The 18,023-nt window shown below is 43.5% G+C and overlaps 1 protein-coding gene across 1 annotated transcript in view; it reads right to left on the reverse strand.

Moving 5' to 3' along the window:
• Nucleotides 1-18,023, reverse strand: part of HERC2 (HECT and RLD domain containing E3 ubiquitin protein ligase 2) — a gene marked incomplete in the record, with an annotated part of 3,551,743 nt that overhangs the window by 2,913,140 nt on the left and 620,580 nt on the right. The window contains 1 exon segment of the mRNA XM_044072055.1: nucleotides 6,199-6,312. Coding sequence (XP_043927990.1) covers nucleotides 6,199-6,312 — 114 coding nt within the window.

Genomic DNA, 18,023 nt, shown 5'->3' on the forward strand with positions numbered 1-18,023 from the left:
TACACTTGTGACAGCTTCCCTAGCACCTTCGTCTCGGGTGGCTCATTGGAAAATGCTCCCAAGTACTGTGGAACCAAAGGAAGACCTGTTCCTAGAAGCCATATCCAATTTGTAGTGAGTAATGAATGTGTGGGGTGAAGCCCATGTTGCTGCAGCACAAATGTTGTCTACTGGGATCCTAGCCTGAAAGGCTAATGAGGTAGACACAGACCTGGTAGAATGAGCTTTCACCTTGAAAGGCAGATCTTTACCACTGGAGGAATAGACAAATGAAATGCAACTGGAAATCCAGTGAGATAATGTGACTAGAAACTGGGAGGCCCTGTCTGGAGTCTGAAAAGGAGACAAATAACTGGTCTGATTTTCTGAAATTTATTTTTCTGTCCAGATAAAAACATAACTGTCTATGGACATCCAGTTGATGGAATTTATACTCTGCTTTGTTTGAGAATTTAGGGAAGAACATAGTTAACTCAAAAGACTAATTGTTGGCTGGAGAAGAAACCTTAGGAATGAAGAAAGGGTTTGTCCTCAAGGAGACCCTATTGTTATGAAACACCAAATAAGGTGGCTTAATGGTTAGAGCTTGCAGTTCAGACACCCATCTAGCGGAAGTGATAGCCACCAAAAATATAGTTTTCCAAGATAAAAACTTGAGGTCACAGGTCACTGAAGGTTCATAAGGACTAGATGCAAGTTTCTGGAGAACAAACTTCAAATCCCATTGAACCACAGGATCCATGACTGGGGGTCTTAGTAACGTGGTCCCTTTGAGAAATGCTCTACAAAGCCTATGAGCCATAATATTAGGTTTGTTAGCAACATGGAAAGGGGAAATAGCTGCCAACTGGACTTTAATAGTTGCTGCTGCTGAACCTTGATTGAATAACTGTGAGAGGAAGTCTAAAACAGAAGAAATAGGAGCTGTGTAGGGATCAAGGTTTCTCTCATAGGCACAAAAGGAGAATCTTTTCTATTTACTAGTATAAATCTTCCTAGTGGAAGGTTTGTGGGAAGATGACAGAATGTGTACCACCTCAGGGGAAAAATTATGAAGCCTGACTAGAAATGGAATTGGAGCAGCCAAGCTGTCAAGTTGAGGGTGTGGAGGGAGGGATGGAACGCTCCTGACGTGTGTGTCAGTAAATCTGGAACTGGATCCAGAGTCCAAGGTTTGTCCATTAGATATGGTGTGAGGAAGAGGAACCAAATCTGTCGAGGCCAGTAAGGAGCAATTAGGATCATCCTGCTTCCTAAGGATATTGATTTCTGAATTACCTTCGAAATGAGGGGAAAAGGAGGGAAAGCATATAGAAGTCCCGAGGGCCAATCGTGAACGAGTGCATCTCTTGGGAGTCTCCCCATCCAGGGGAATCAGGGTAAAGTAGCTGCTGCATTTGGCATTGAGAGGGGTGGCAAAGAGATCACAGAAAGGCTGACCCCATTTGCAAAAGATCAGTTCCGCAACGTAAGTGTTCAGAAACCACTCGTGAGGCATCACAATAGACCTGCTGAGCCTGTCGGCTATGACTTTGGATTTCCCCGGGATGTGCGTTGCCACCAGAAAGAGCTGGCAAGACACTGCCCACTCACACACTTGAAGGGCTTCTCTGCAGAGCGGGTAAGATTTGGTTCTTCCTTGCTTGTTTAGGTACCATACCACTGACATGTTGTCTGAGTGGATTGCAATCATTCCTAGGGGAGAAAGCTGTGAAGTGCTTGCAACGCTAGAAGCACCGCTCTCATCTCCAAGACACTGATATGCAAACGAGCCTCGTGATCTTGCCATGTGCCTTGGACTGTTCTCCCATGAATACCCCCCCCCCACCCTATTTGGGAGGCATCCATAGTCAAAGTGGCAACTGGGGGGGAGGAACAAATGGTCTGCCTGTGTTTAGGTTTGGATCCACCAACGAAGATCCTGCTTGCATAAATTCATTATAAGGATAGAATGAGACAGAGGGAGATACTGCAGTGACCACTGGGCAAAGAGAAACCACTGAAGGACCCTCGTGCAGTCTGGCTAATGGAACTAGTGTTATTGTAGAAGCCATGGTCCCCAATAGCTTGAGCACCACCTTTGCTTTGACTTTTCTCAGAGGAAGTAGGGTTAAGACTTGTTCCCTTAGACTCGGAATTCTTTCGATAGATAGGCAAGTCCTCTTTAATACAGTGTTTATTTCGGCGCCAATAAAACTCACATGCTGAGAGGGTGACAATGCAGATTTTTGCCAATTTACTGTAATTCCTAACTGTAGGCAAGTTGAAATGGTGGCGTCCCTGGCCTGTAACAGTAGATGTCTGGTGGTGGCAGTCAGGAGCCAGTTGTCCAGGTACGGAAACACTTGGAATCCCTGAAGTCTCAAGTGAGCCATAACCACTGCCATACATTTGAACACCCTGGGGGCTGTGGTGAGACTAAAGAGCAGGGTGCGAAACTGATAATGGCAGGCTCTCAGTCAGAAGCATAGGTGACTCTGGGATGCCCTGTCCATTTTGATGTGGTAGTATGCATCTTGAGGTCTATGGAGCACATCCAAATGTCTTTCCCTAACACTGGGAGTATCGACTGCAAGGTGACCATTCAGAACTTGGACTTCTGCCAGATTCGTTCAGTTTGCAGAGATCCAAAATGGGTCTCATGTCCACTGTTCTTTTTGGCACCAAAAAGAATCTGGAGTAAGTCCTTAATCCTACTTGGTCTGCAGGGACAGGTTGGATGACTCTCTTCACAAGCAACTTTTGGATTTCTAGAGTTGCTGAATGATTGGGTGGCAGATCTGGGATTTGTCTGGTATGAATGGGGTGGAGAAAAGAAGGTAATATGGTAACCTCTGGTAATTATCTTTAATACCCACATGTCATGCCAGGCTTTTGGGTATAAAGAAATACGACCCCCGACTGGCTCCAGAGACACACAGTCGGGCCTCCTTTGAGGAGCTCTGACAGGGACGACCACGAAAGGAATCGCGCTCTCCCTGTTTCTGTGGGCCTCCTCTACCTCTAGGGCGATGTATACAGTTATTTCCTCCTCCTCTGCCTCTGGAGAAGGAATCACTTTGTGCGTTCTGAAAAAACCTCTGTGATTTTTTGAACCACATTTTGCCGCCCTTCTGCCCTTTGGGATAGGGTCTAGATGACACACATGTACCTCTCCCATTTTAACGCTATTTTGTGAAGTTCTGCTATACTTAATGAATAGCTACAACCTTTTCCCCCCTTTTGCTTCATTCTTTCCAGCAACCCCAGCCACCACCTCTATTCACCTCCTCTTACTGTCCTAGCCTATATTTGTTCTAAGGCTTGGGCTGGAGCAGAACCTAAAGTCTTCCTGATGGTCATGCCACTGACAGCTTCCATAGGGAGATTTTTTTCATTTACAACCTACCCCTTGGTGTTTGGTAGATTTTTGCTGGCCTGACAGGAAAGGTCTGTGGAAAAAATGGTCCTGTATTGGAAGTGTAGTTTCTCTGGTATTTCGCAACTTGAGATAAGAATCGCTTAATCCCCAGCATAAGTTTACCTCTCAATTTTTAAAAAAAAGCTCCTTATCCAGCACATTTAGCAGCTGGACAAGGACATCTTCTGGAAATGTTTTAAGTCTAATTCCAAGGAGGTCTTCTTACTGTCTCAGAAGCAGCAGCCTAGGAAACAGCATCATAGGCATGTTTTACTTGTATGTTTAGTCAAATGAGATGCTGAATTAAGCATTTCCATAACACTGGATTTAACCTCAGAATTTGGAAGACTTGCTAAGGATTGTCCCACACTAGACAAAATAGACAAATGACACCCAAGATACACAAGTATGGTAACTTATGGCCCCGAAAGCCAAGGTGGTAGTAGAACAATTTTTTTTTCCAAACCTGTCAAATGCTCCTCTGTCACTGTTAGGGACTAGGTTACTCCTCCTGCTTACTGGGAAAGTCCAGTGTAAAGTCTTTGGGAAAACAGGTCTGACTGCCAAGAGTGATCCACTGATGTTGTCTAGCACAAAGTACCTGTTGTGCACTTCCTTTGCCCTCAGGATTAATCTGCAGTTCCCTCTTTCAGGCCACTCCACAAGACAACTGTCTATTTGGATATTAGAGGGTCCTAGGCCATAATGACCTCCAAATAGGAAGTGTTTGAGAGCACTGGAGAAGCAGACTGATGGTCCTAGGGCTGCAAATCCACCAAAGAAGATTGGTCAGCCATAGACTGTGCAACAGAGTTGGATGTATAGGTAATGTCACTCACTGCTCTCAACAATGTTTATTCTTACCAGGGGTGGAAGGTCCAACATCACTGCTGCTTGCACAAAGTCTCAAAGAGGTCTGTGCTCCAGAAAAATGTGAAGGGAGGTATGTCTGCTTCTTTTTGCATTTAAAAGACTGAAACAGAACAAGATCTGATGTTGCTCTCAGCCCTCAAACAAAAGTTTCAACTAGAGTGCGAGTATTTATATGGAATTTGGTGCTGACACTACACTTACACTTTTTGACAGACCATAAGCCAAGGTTTTACACAAATCTCAACAGGAAAATGATGGGTCCACAATGAGGAACTTATCTACCTGAAGACAAAGTAGCTGAAGCTTACAACCAGTACTACTAGACTCAAAGGAAGTGAGAGAGTCTGCATGAGCACAGTAACTGTAAGAAAGCTCTGTGGTTTGGGATATCTGCACATCCCTCCTATTCTAGGTAGTACAAAGAACAAACAAGGCTAATAACTGAATCTTCACTATTCAAACTGATAGCAATTAAAAGGGAAAATGAACTTATTTCTGTATCAGACACATCAAGCTTGTACACATTCCAGTATGCACATATGTCATACCAATGTAATATTTACATAATTTATGCAAAATTGTTTATTTTACTTGTGGATCATTGTTTTGCAGTGCTTTGCAGCACTAAAGTTAGTAAATGTTTGAAGTTTCAAGATTTGTTAGTGCAAGTCCTGGAAGAGCATAGCTGAATGACTGAAAATGCAGACTTACATATACCAAGTCCAAGACTGCTGTGACTTTTCTCCAAGGCATGTCGATCTTAGAGTTGGCATATATAGAGTGACGGGGGCAAACTTTAAACGAGAAAAGCCATGTTTGACATTCTCTGTTTTTCTGCAGTCAGTCAGTCTTTTTTCATCATTCCTTTGCTTGCAGTTACATGTCTGGGGATTCCAATAGGGAGCCCTAAATTTGTATAGTTCATTTTCAGTTGTGAATTTAGCTTGTATTTTTTTTTTCTGTTTGAAAACTGTATACCACTTTGTGTTCCTCCGCAGTCTCTGATGTTTTTACATATATTACTCGGACCTTGCCTGAAAAGGTTCTTTAGACCATTGCATGAAACCTAGTTAACAACTGGTAAATAAAAGGTTTTAAGCGTCTTCTCGTCGAGGTACAACTTTGGTTAATTAAAAAAATATATTATTTGAAGCATTATGGTGGTGCTGCGGTAGCGTTGTCGCCTCACAGTTAGACGTTGCCCGTTCGATTCTCAGTTAGACCTTCTTCTGTGTGTCGACATGCGTGAATGGGCATTCCTTCGTTGAAGGTTGTGCGTTAGGCCCGGCAAGCCAGCACGTAAAAATCTACTGCTAATCATTAGCGGACCGGAGTTCCGCTGTGGCAACCCCTAACCGGGAAAAGCCGAAAGACAAACATGAAAAGAAAATTTCAGAAATCATGTACCGCTCAAAAATTAATCTGAAAACTTTATGGAAATAAGACAAAAATAGCAGCACAGACGCATGACACCTTATTGCTGCCTCATGAAGTAGTTAAAGACTATGGAAACTCAAGCCTTACATGCTATGTTGTGCCTCTGTACATTAAATAAGTAGACCAACCCTTCATCAAGGCTGTATGTCAATGTACAAAAAAAATAAACAAACAAACAGAGCTAGAAGACTTACCCACAGGGTTGGTTTTATAACCCCACCAATAAAAAAATAACACAGCATCAAATTATGAAGAGGATTCAAGTTTAGACTTTTACAACCCCTTACAATACAGAACTATGATTAAACAGTTTTCAACACTTGGTTAAAAAAAAAAAAAAAAAAAAAACAGAATAAAATCTAAACTGCACGTATTTTACATGGAAATACATTTTGGACAGATTGTAGAAAACTGTGTAACAAAGAAAAATCAAATCCTTTGCATGATGCAATGCAAAACAACTTTCTATTCAATGTAGTACTACTCACCATTATCAGTAACTGCTAGTGTCTGAGCATCTCCACTGCCACATGAAACATCTATGACTTTCAAACCCATTAATCCAGATACAAGCATTGGTACAGTTTGATCTTCACTAGAACCTAGAAAACACCAGAAATGAAAGTTTACCAGCTGAGTAACAAACTAACCTGTTTATTATTCAGTACTACAAATGGTTTGTTAACTGTTCTGTCCCTTGCAAGACTAAACATATTTTTATAGTAACCATGAACCAGATCCACAGCTTCTCCAATTACATTAGTTATGGACTTACCGTAGCACTAGAGGCTTGTTGTTCCTCGCCAACTGTCTCAACAGTTTTGGTTATACAACCTTATGGTGAATCTGAGCCAGCAACTTTCAGAGCTTTTCCATAGCTCAAGCACTCCCTCTCACATAATGCTATGGACCAAGATATGCCTCAGATCTAAATTCCCTTAACATGATTAGATTCTTCAAAGGAAAAGATGACAGCATAGAGCAGTACAGAAGGCTTCAGACAAAGGTCAATTGTGATCTTCCAGGAGAACAAAAAGAATTGACAATATGTCAGGAGTAGGAAGACAGATGGAGAGGGACAACAAGGATTTAACATTAGGCTAACTACATAACTTTCATATCCTATGTTGCCCCCTCCATCCATCTCAAATGTTTGGGACAGATTCCTAGATACCAAGACTTCTGGGTGGCATTATGGTAGGATACCCCTGAGTATGATGTAACCAAGGCTTCTCTAGATCTAGAAGAGAGATCCAGTTTGTACTGTTTGATTAAAGTCTGTATTGCAAACCATGCTGCTGATGCACAGATAACATCCACAATGGCATGCTTGGAAAAGGCAACAGATGCAGAAATAGAACAAGCTGAGTATGCTGTTGCTTTTGATTGAAGAGATAAATCATTCAAAGTGTAAATAAATGAATGCAATCTGATAACTACCTAAGCAGGGTAACTTTGGAAACCTTCAACCCCAAGCTGACTTTAGAAAAGACAGCAAAGGCTGCACATCTTTACGTATGGGCTTTGTGCAACCTAAGTAAAATCTTAGCTGGCAGTGTACAACCACAGTGTGTGCAAAATGCTTTCTCCTCGGTTAAAGTGATTTGTGAAAATGACAAGAAAATGTATGGACTGACTCAAGGTGGACTTTGAAGCTATTTTAGATACACAAGAAGGGTTAGTCCCGAGAGTCACCCTGTCCTTCTGTCCTTGCGGAAAAACTAAGTAAGGCTGTTAGCAAGACAATGCTTGTAGTTCTGAAATTCTCCAGGTCAAAATGATCACCACCAAAACAAGGTCTTCCAAGACAGAACTTTTAAGTCCACAGAAGCAGCAGGCTGGAAGGATGGTTGTGTAAGGGCTTGCAGTATCAGAGTACAGACCCAAGGAGGGCCTGGATCCTTAATATGTGGCTTCAAAATCAAGTGCATTTGAGAAAAGCTTTTGAAATATTCAAGGAAGACATGGAAGATGGATTTGTCTCAGGGTGAAAATTCGACATGGTTTCCAATTGTATCTTAATGGTAGAATAACTTGTCCCAAAGTGAAAGAACTCTGCTACAAAACCTAGTACAGGCGGGTGGACGGAGTGAAAAGGGGCTCTACAATCTTGCCCACAGCTCAAATAGAGAACTTTTTCCATTTATTCCTGTAGATTTTTTGAGAGGAAGGCATCAGTGAAGTACAGAAAATCTGAATCATTCTTTTAAGTAAGGGAGAATGGCCATAACGGGAAATAGAGAAATGAGGCAGTTAGTTTGAGGGATTGATGCCTAGCTGAGACAAGAGATCTGAATTGGAATCTGGGACTCATGGCTGTTGTAGGAGAAAAGGCCTCAGGTATGAGAACCAAATCTGTTGGGCCAAAAGGGTGCTATGAGGATCATAATTGCCTTGTACTTGGTGGTTTTATGTAAAAAAATGTTATTAGTAGAAAAAGGAAGAAAGGCATACAGGAATCAGGTGGCCAAGTATGGACTAGTGCACCCCTCAATGACTCTTCCTGCTGACAGATGATGGCAAAGTTGCTCCTGCATTTTGAAGTGGTGGGAGAACCAAAGAGGTTGCAGCAAAGCTGGCTCCATTGGCTGAAAAATTCTGCTGCCACCATTCTGTTGAGGAGCTGCTCATGAAGTTTAACTATGCATCACTTCAACCCATCTGCAAGAATTTTTTGTTTTTAAACACCTTTATTAAATTATCAGAAGCCTAGAGTCACACATACATTGATAGAAATAAAAACAATCCACAATCTCATTTGTTATATTTACGCATTATATGTTAAAAAAGAAGTCATGTTCTTACTTTAATGTTCCATCTGTGTTGTCCATTTTCAATGAACATCGAGGAGCTTTGTTATCAATGATGGTGGAAGGAAAAAAAAAAAAAAAAAAAAAAAGAGTATGGTATATCCTCTAGTAATAATTCTCTGCATCCAAGTGTTGTTTGTTATATTTAGCTAGGCTGTTTGGAGCAGGGAAAGTCAACCCCCGACTGACTCCAAGGGAAAACAATCAGGCCTCCTTTCAGGAGCACTAATAGGGTCTTGTCAAAGAAAGTATCTCTGGACCCTGTATTTAGTGGGCCACCTCTGCCATGAGGGTGTCTTCTGCCATTATCATTTCCCCCACTGCCTCTGGGAGAACCAGTTCCACAAGTGACTTGGAACGGGCCTTGAGATTTTTTTTGAACTACAGTTTGTGGCCTCCCCGTTGATTTCTTGAAAAGGTTTGTTGGGGGGGGCAAAAAATTACTCCAATAGCAGACAAGGTCTTTCTGTCTTTTTCATACCTGGAGAGTGCTTCTTTTACTGTGGGTCTGAAAAGTGAAGATCCATCAAACAGAGCACTGACGAAAGAAGACTTGAGGGGGTCTGCAAAATCACATAGTTGCATCCAGACATTCCTCCTGATGGATATGTCTGAACCCACCGCCCATGAGGTGCTTTCTGTTGCGCTGCAGATGAGTCTCATGGATGAGTGCACAACTGATTGTAAGATAGTCAACTGAGGGGCCACAGATGCTTTGTTCCATTCAGTAGTGATCCTTGCTAATGAGTTGGAAAGCTCATTAATTAGGTCCCTTTGCAATCTCGTGAAGTGGGCTAGATAATTCAGTGAACATATGGCAAAGGTCACTGAAGTGTACACTCATTCCCCAAAACTGTCCATTTCCCTAGACTCCCTATTAGGGGGGTGGAGAGACTAACTCCCTCCAGAGAGCTCCTTTCTGGTGGCCATAGCCACAACCATGGCATCAACCGGTACACCCTTACTCGAATACTGCCTTTCTACTGGAGGTGCCATAACTTTATCTGGTCTCTTGAGGATAGGTTTGGTCCGGTGAGGTTCCTTCCCAGCCTTTCAACAAATTAAATCTACCAGCTCGGCAGGCGGGGTTACCCAGAAGGTAAATGGGCCAGTCCTGAAAGCTTCCAGGTATACCAACCTTTCAGGAGATGGGTTGTGGACAGACCTGCCACCCTTACGTTTTAAGAGTTTGAGGATGTCTCCAAAGGAGATGTCATCAGGTGGTGAATTTGGAGAATCTTCTCCATCATCAAAGTCGGTATCCATGGTGGTAGACTCCTGGGGTGAGTCCCAGTGTTTCCTCTTCACCTTCGCTTCTTAGGGACTTCCCTCTGTGTGATGGCCCTGGGAAGTATCAAAAGGAGTAATAATCCCTGACTGGTAGACTGGAAGATCTGGGGCAGCTGTCCCAGTGGCACAGAGCGATGAGGATCACATGATAATGTCAGCTGGTTGGTCAAGGGTAAAACCAAGAAGGAAGGACCCACCTGATATGTGGGTACAAAGAAGACCCTCCATCACCTCAAAGGCTGACCTCCCCAGGGAAGAGAAGACCAATGGAGCACAGAGAGGGAGTCCATTGCTCGCCAGCTCTCCTATCCCTGCAAGTGGTACGCCAGAGGAGAAAGCCGGAGCCAAATTATCAAACACTGAAGCTCTGAGAGGGAGAGTCATCTGAACCACCTCGGATCCGACTTGGAAGCCTTGGCTCCAACAGCCATCCAGATCTGAAAAAGTCAGAGCCACTGAACTCGGAGTCCTTGTTAGATCTGAAGATACCAGTCTATCAGATCTTCGGATCTGTCACAGATAGGACTGGAGTACTTGGATCTGATAAACTATAAGGGTACCCTTCTGAAGTTGTTCAGTGACCAGTTCCTTCACCATCCTTGCCACATCTGCCTCAGTAAGACTTTTGGAAGAGCGGGAGGACACAACAGAAGGCAGCCTAAAGTGCCTCTCCATAAAGGGAGAGGGTATGCTAGACCATACCGGATCCAATGATTGCGAGTAAACAATCCAAGGAAGGGGTTTCAGATCCAAGGACTCTGGATCTGAAAATGCCCTTCTCAGGATCTGGGGATACCGTTTTTGTCGAATCCAAAGATTTATGAGACATTGGTGAAGTCTGATCCAACCTAGGCACTTTTCCTTTTGACTCTGAGAATGGAGCCTCAGCCAACCTGGACCTTTTTGTATGGTCTTTCAGCTTGGAAAAAGTTGAAGGTTGGACCCCAGAGATTGCTTGGGAGAAAGTTGAAGGTAACATCCCTTTCAAAATCAACTTAATTATTCTTTCTGTTAGGGCCCTAGGATTGAATGCCTCACAGACGTCACTGCTTGTTCAGATGTTCGGGTCCCAAGCAATATACACACGAGGAATGCCCATCTGAAAAGGGCAACTTGTGTCAGCATTTAGTGCACTTTTTAAAACCTTTCTCAGACATTTTCCTGCAGAGAGGTACCTGTAAAACAAGGAAAGTAATTCAAGGTTACAAACACATGCGCGCGCACACACAAACTATAAAGGCAGATTAGGCAGTTTTAGATAGATGTTTATTTTTTTAAAGATAGAGGGTAGGGAGAAAAAATGTACGAAAAACGGTACCCAGAAAAGGGCCCAAGAAATCAGAGTACGGCAACAGGAATAATATCCCAGAAAAAAATACAGTAATACGAAAATTGAAGTTTTTTTAAATTGACTTATCTCACTCAAGAAGCAGTCAGCAACCGTGTCTGTACGCGAAGAGTGGCAAATGAGATTTGACGGGAATGGAGACCAGAGCATTATGGGTAGGGAGTTGCTCAAGAGTTTGTAGGCTTCCACTAGCTGAAACATCCGGGTTGGATCAGAGTCTCATATGCTGAGGATGAATGAAAAACTGACATCATCAGATCAATTATTCACTCCAACATTACATAAATTGCTCAATTCCGGTCATCCCCTAAACCTCACTTCTCCTCCTGAACATTAATCTGCATGTATTATTCCCAAAAATTCTACTTATGTCTATGCAATCGTCTCCTCGACTTTTCTAAACATACAACCTCTAGTTCTTAAATCTCGTTTAGAATATTCAGTACTTCAATTACAGCTGGTTTAGATTTTGACTTCCAATTACTGGTATTTTTTTTTATTCTGGCAGCCAATAGCATTACATTTAGTAAGGTATTACTATATAAAAGTAATTCAGATCCTGTGCCCCAGCTCAAAATAATGATTTCCTTAGTTACAGCCATTTTCTCCCCAATGTATTTCTGAAAGGCTACTCTTAAGAAGTTTTTTTTATATCTGCCAACTATTCACACTCCCCAAAAACATGCTCTCAGTTACCTCTCAGTTTTTCATCGCACCTCCTGCATTTGCTTACTGCCTAAAGAAAAAATCCTCTGTCTACTTGATGTACAGAAATACCTATGCAAGCACTTTCAGACAAAAAATCCTAAACCTTGTGGACTTGACATCTGTATGGCTCCAAAGAATGACTCGACATTTTTCCTTTGCAAATTGTCCTTCCATTCTTTCTCCTCTCCTAGGTTTGATTCTTACAGTTATGAATTATTTTATATGTCCTTCTAATTATCCCCTTTCAACAAAAGCTTCTGTTCTAGACTCTACTAAAATCTAAACCAAAACTGGTCTTTTACTTAGCACCCCCATCCCTTTCTCTTTGCCTATATTCTGAAATAGATACCTGGCAGGAAGAAAGTACAGTTGTGTACACTTACCATAAATGTAGATGTTCAAGTGCATTCACTGTTGCAGTCCTAACTAATGGGTTATCCAGCTCCCGGTAGCCCTCGATCGGCCAGAATACGAAAGGTAAGTAAAAATGACATCTGCTGCCATCGGTTGTAAAGAATGTCAGGGCGTCCGATACAAAAGGAGGCAGCCGACGTCACTTCCTCAGTCTTTCTTGCCATAACAGTCAGAAGCCCCCAGAAATAAGGTTAAACCAAATGCAGATTTGGCAAATAATATCCAATTCAGCCTGCACCTCAGGAAAAGAGAATAGGAGAGGACCAAAAAGGGGGAAGGAGGGAGGGAAACTAGGACTGCAACAGTGAATACACTCGAACATCTACATTTATGGTAAGTGTATACAACTGTACTATGTTCATTGTGTTTCACTGTTGCAGTCCTAACTAATGGATTGATTACCAAAGCCCAGAGAAAAGGGAGTAGGAACCAACAGAATCAGGGGTGGGAGATCATGCCCTGCAACATAGCAGTGGCAAACCCTGCCCTGGCTCTGGAAAACAGAGGCAAATTATAATGTTTTGTGAAAGTGTGAACAGAAGACCATGTGGCAGCCTCCAAAATATCTTTAGTAGGGACACCTCTTAAGGCTGCAGAAGTGGAAGCTGCTCTAGTTGAGTGGGTCCTAACCCCTTGAGGAGGAACCTTGCCATGAAAGGAATAACAAAAGGTGATGCAATGTGCAATCCACTTGGAACTAGTTTGCTTAGAAATAGCCTTGCCCTGAGCTCCAGGGGCAAAACTGACCAATAACCGTGATGATTTCCGAAGGTCTTCCTGTCCAGGTAAAACCTGAGCTGTACACGTGCACACCAAGAGAATGTAAGATCCTTTCATCTTTATTTTGAGGATTAGGAAAGAAGGTAGGAAGGTGTATGGACTGATTAAGAGTCGAGCTAGAAACCACCTTAGGCATAAAGGAGGGATTGGTTCTCAAAGAGACCCTGTCTGTATGGAAAATAATAAAAGGCTCCACAGCCATCAAAGCCTGCAGCTCCGAAACCCTCCTTGCTGAAGTTGCAGTCAAGAGGAAGTCAGTCTTCCACGACAGAAACTTTAAATCTGCAGTGGCAGCTGGCTCAAAAGGAGGAAGAGTGAGTTTCTCTAGAACAAAATTAAGATCCCAGCCTGGAGTAGGTGCCCTTCTGGGAGGTTTTAAGTTGCAAGCACCTCTGAGAAACATTTTCATCAGGGGATGAGAGAAAATGGGTTGTTCAACAGAACAATGAGCAGAAATGGCTGAAGCATGGAGCTTGACACAGGAAAAAGAAAAACCACCCTGAAGCAATTCAGCCAGGTATTCCAAGATCAGAGGAAGTGTAGGCTGAAAATAAGATTCCTCTTTAGCCTGCATCCAGTGAGAGAACCTTTGCCATTTGCCAGCGTAGGACTTCCTAGTGCTAGGCATCCTGGTCTCCCTCAGCACATCAACCACCTGCTGGGAAAGGGAAGAAGATAAGGAAGGAGTCATACAATAAGCCATGCTGCCAAATGAAGGGACTGAAGAAGAGTATGCAGAATGGTTCCCCCTTCCTGAACCATAAGATCTGGCTTCATTGGAAGATGCCAAGGAGGAAATTGGGAGAGACTGTGAAGCAGTGGATATCAATGCTGTCTGGGCCAGTCCAGAGCTATGAGAACAGTCCTTGGTCATTCGTCCCTGATCTTCAATAATACTCTGGGTAGAAAAGGAGGGAAGGCGTAAACTGAAAGCAACGTCCAAGGGAAGGACAGAGCATCCACTCTCCAGGCTCTGCTGTGATGCTGTCTGGTGCAAAAGATAGGTAGAAGATGGTTGTCTGGGGAGGAGAAAAGATCCACCTGAGGTGTGCCCCAGCGTTGAATGATGCTGTAAAAAACTGCTCTGTTCAGCTGCCACTTATGAGGATCCAGGGTTCACCTGCTCATCTGGTCTGTCAAAACACTGAGCTTTCCTGGAAGAAACTGAGCTAGGAGATGCAGGTCCAGGGATGCTGCCATGGACCAAAGATTCATGCTTTGTCTGCACAGGGGGTAGTGTGTCCTTCCCTGCTTGTTGATGTACCACATGACTGCGGTGTTGTCTGTTCTAACAAGCAGCGTCCCTGGAGAAAGAAGATGCTTGAAAGCTAGTAAGGCCTGTTTAACTGCAATCAACTCTTTTAGATTTATGTGCAGGTGCATCTGCTGGGCATTCCACCATCCCTGTATGCATCTGCCATCCAGGTGTGCTCCCCAGGTGAAGGCAGGAGGTGTCCAAAAGGGCATGCCTTTGTTTTGTAGACAGGCTGTTGCCCACCAGAGAAACACTGTCTGCAGTGATAGAAGCAGAGGGACCATCATATCCAGGTCGTGTGTGTGTTGACACCAAATGTTTTTGAGGTACCGTTGCAATTTCCTCATATGCAGTCTTGCATATGGAATCATGAGAATACAGGATGCCATGAATCCCAGAGCTTGCAGGTATTTCCTTGCAGGGAGCTAGGACATGCTTGCCAAGTCCTTGAAGTAAACTGAAAGAGTTGTCTGCTTCTCATGGGTGAGATATATCATCTGGGCGGCTGTGTTTAGACTCGCTTCCAGGAATGTTATCTCCTTGGATGGTACCATTTTTTATTTTGTAAGCTGTTCCTGAAAACTTGCTTGAATCAGTCATCCAAGTATGGGTAAATCTGAATTTTCTTCTGCCTGCAAAAAGCAATGACTGGGACCAGGCACTTAGTGAAGACTCTGGGAGCAGTATTTAAGCCAAAGGGCAGCGCAGAGAATTGATAATGTTGCTTGCCCACTCTGAAACGAAGATACTGCCTGCAACTTTCCCTGATAGGGATGTGCAAATAAGCCTCTTTGAGATCCAAGGTTACCAGCCAGGAATCCTTTTCTAGGATTGGTAGCAACTAATGCAGAGTGAGCATTTTGAACCTTGGAATTACTAGAAAAGAGTTTAGAATGGAAAGATCTAGGGATAGGACGCCAGGTGCCTTCTTTTTTTGGAACTAGGAAAGGCCTGGAATAAAAGCCCTTGCCTACCTGCTGAGCAGGAACTGATTCTATTACTCCCGGATGAAACAAAGACAAAATTTGTTTTTCTACTTCTGCCCTTTGGTTTGGAGGAATGTCTGGGAATCCCTTGGGAGCTGGAAAAGTACAGAAAGAAAACTTGTGCCCCAGGGACACCGTTCTGAGCACCCATTTATCATCTGTGATAGAGGCCCAGACATCTGAAAAAAATGCCAACCTTCCCCCTTAAAGGACTCTCCAGGCAAGCAAGAACAGGTAGAAGTTGTAAAAAGTCAATGGGACTGTTTCGATAGAGATGCAGGCTTGGAGCTTCCCACCTTAGAATTGGAAGCCTGCCATCGCCTAGACCTTTGAGGGGTAGCTTCCTGCCCCCTAGAAGATTTGTAACCTCTAGTCCTGGAACGGTTCTGTCTACTGGTATCAGGAAAGGTCCAACTCTTGGAAGGGTAATTCCTGCTAAAGCATGGGGGTTGAACTTGCAGAAAATCCTTAACAGTTTGCATGGACTTGGCCTTATCCTCCATCTTCTTAAGTATCTCCTCAGCTTTGCTGCCAAAAAGATGGTCTTTATGCAAAGGTACATCCAAAAGCTTAGCCTTGACAGGTTCTGGAAGAGGCTGTTCTCCGAGACAAGCATGCCTTTTAATAACAGATACAGTAGCCATAGCCCTACTGGAGGCCTCAAGGATGTCAAAACCACAATGCAAAGAATGCTTATTGACCAAAGTGGCTGAATTCAATAAATCCTGCATGTCTTTACTCTCAGCCAAAAGAGGTACACTTGCTGTCTTAGACTTAATAGCCTCCAAGGTGTGCTGTTGGTACTTCAGCATACGAAAAAGGCAATTGGTAGCCCTAATAGCTAGGGTGGCAGAGGTATAAACTTTCTTGCCCACCTATCTAGGTTCCTAGATTCCCTGTCCAAGGAACAGGATTCCTGATAACAGTGGCCTTAACTCCTTTAGGGCCTTGAGAAATAACTTCGGGATCGGGCAACGGGTTCCTGAAAAGAAACAGATGAGAATCAGGGACTTTGTATACCTGTCAGGTTTCCTGGGAGCAGGGGGAACTGAATTTGGAGACAAGGAATTTTCCAGAAAAACATCAACAACTTCCAACACAGGGGGAATAGCAAGAGGCTTTTGCTGGGGTAAATCCAGAAACTTCCTAATCCGTTTCTTAGATTGGGGATAATCCTAGCTTTCCCATTTAAAATGTTCCCTGATGGTATTTAAAGTGTCACCAAAAGAGAAATCCTCTGGAGGAGAGGCCGAAAGGATGGACTCCTTTGCATCTGAATCCTCAAAGGGAGGAAAAGCCTGAGAAAATTCCTCTTCATCAGCAGAAATGCTGGAAGAATCAGATTCTGAACAGGACAAAACCTCAGGAGAAACATCCCTACTCCTTTTAGGAGGATGAGGCTGAGAACCCCTAATAAGAGTTAACAAATCATTAGCCATTTTAACCATTTGGGATTGAGGGGAACTCGAAGGAACTGGAGCCTGCCTTTTCACAGGCTTACGATAGGAAAGTTTACCTGCAAGCCTGAAGGACTCAGGAGGCCTGGCAACAGCCAAAGGAACAGCAGGAGTCGAAGGAAGAAGTTTGCTGTCAGAGCGCAAAATGGAGGCCTCGAACCCCGGAGTCAGCTTAGTGGTACCGGCTCCAGCAGAAGAGGCGACAGGTAGGAAGATAAAATGGAGGCAGAAGGCCTAAGGGACTCTGACTCTATCAAGGCCTGTGGTTGTACATCTGCGGACTGCAAAAGCGTCTCACTGGCTTCCGCCTGACTGATGACCAACTTAACCTCATCCGAGGACTTAGTTTTCTGAGGCCTCTCACGGTCCTTGTCCTTACGCTTTTTCGGAATATCTGAAGCCTGAAGACCGGCAAACGCCATACCAACGAACCTAGGCCAAACTCCAAAATGCCTAGCCAAAATCTTAGCCCGACGACGGATAGTACACGGATTAAAGGAGGCACAAAGATTACAATTGGGAACGTCATGGTCAAGGCCTAAACAGATAATGCAAATAGGAATGAAAATCTCTATGGCGAATCTGCTTTCCACAGGTAAGGCAATTATTAACTTTTTCTGACATTCGTTAAGGCAAGAAAAGAGGATCCCCAACGGGTACTTAGCTGTAGTATACTTCAACTCTTGTAGTTGGAAACCGACCAAGGTAATCTGCCGACCGGCACTCGTGCATGAAAAACTTCTGCTTCAGGCTCCATGGCAAGGAAGACTGAGGAAGTGACGTCTGCTGCCTCCTTTTGTATCGGCTGCCCTGACGTCCTTTACAACCAATGGCAGCCGATGTCATTTTTACTTACATTTGGTATCCTGGCCGATCGAGGGCTACCAGGAGCCGGATAACCCATTAGTTAGGACTGCAACAGTGAAACATGATGAACATCGGTCTTTAACCTACAGGAAAAACCTTCTGCTTAGCTTCACTCCATTCAGTTACATTTCTGTCTCTAGCTATGTGCTCCCAATACCCTGGTTCCTTTTCCAATTTTCTACAGTAAATTCCAAGCCCTTCTTGTCAATTTCTACATCCTTAGTGGTACCTTTCTCCATTCATGTGTTAGCTTATTTCTTAGCATTCTTTCAGCATCTTTATGAACACAATATTCTGTATGGTTACTGCTATTCTTAAGGATCTGCATCCAAAATCCTACTCTCTCTCTCCTTATGTATTGACACCCCCAACCATTTCATAGTCAACCCTTTCCACTT

Source organism: Protopterus annectens, chromosome 5.part0 (genome assembly GCF_019279795.1).
Source record: "Protopterus annectens isolate FY-2018-M chromosome 5.part0, PAN1.0, whole genome shotgun sequence".
In the NCBI taxonomy this organism is placed as follows: Eukaryota; Metazoa; Chordata; order Ceratodontiformes; family Protopteridae; genus Protopterus; species Protopterus annectens.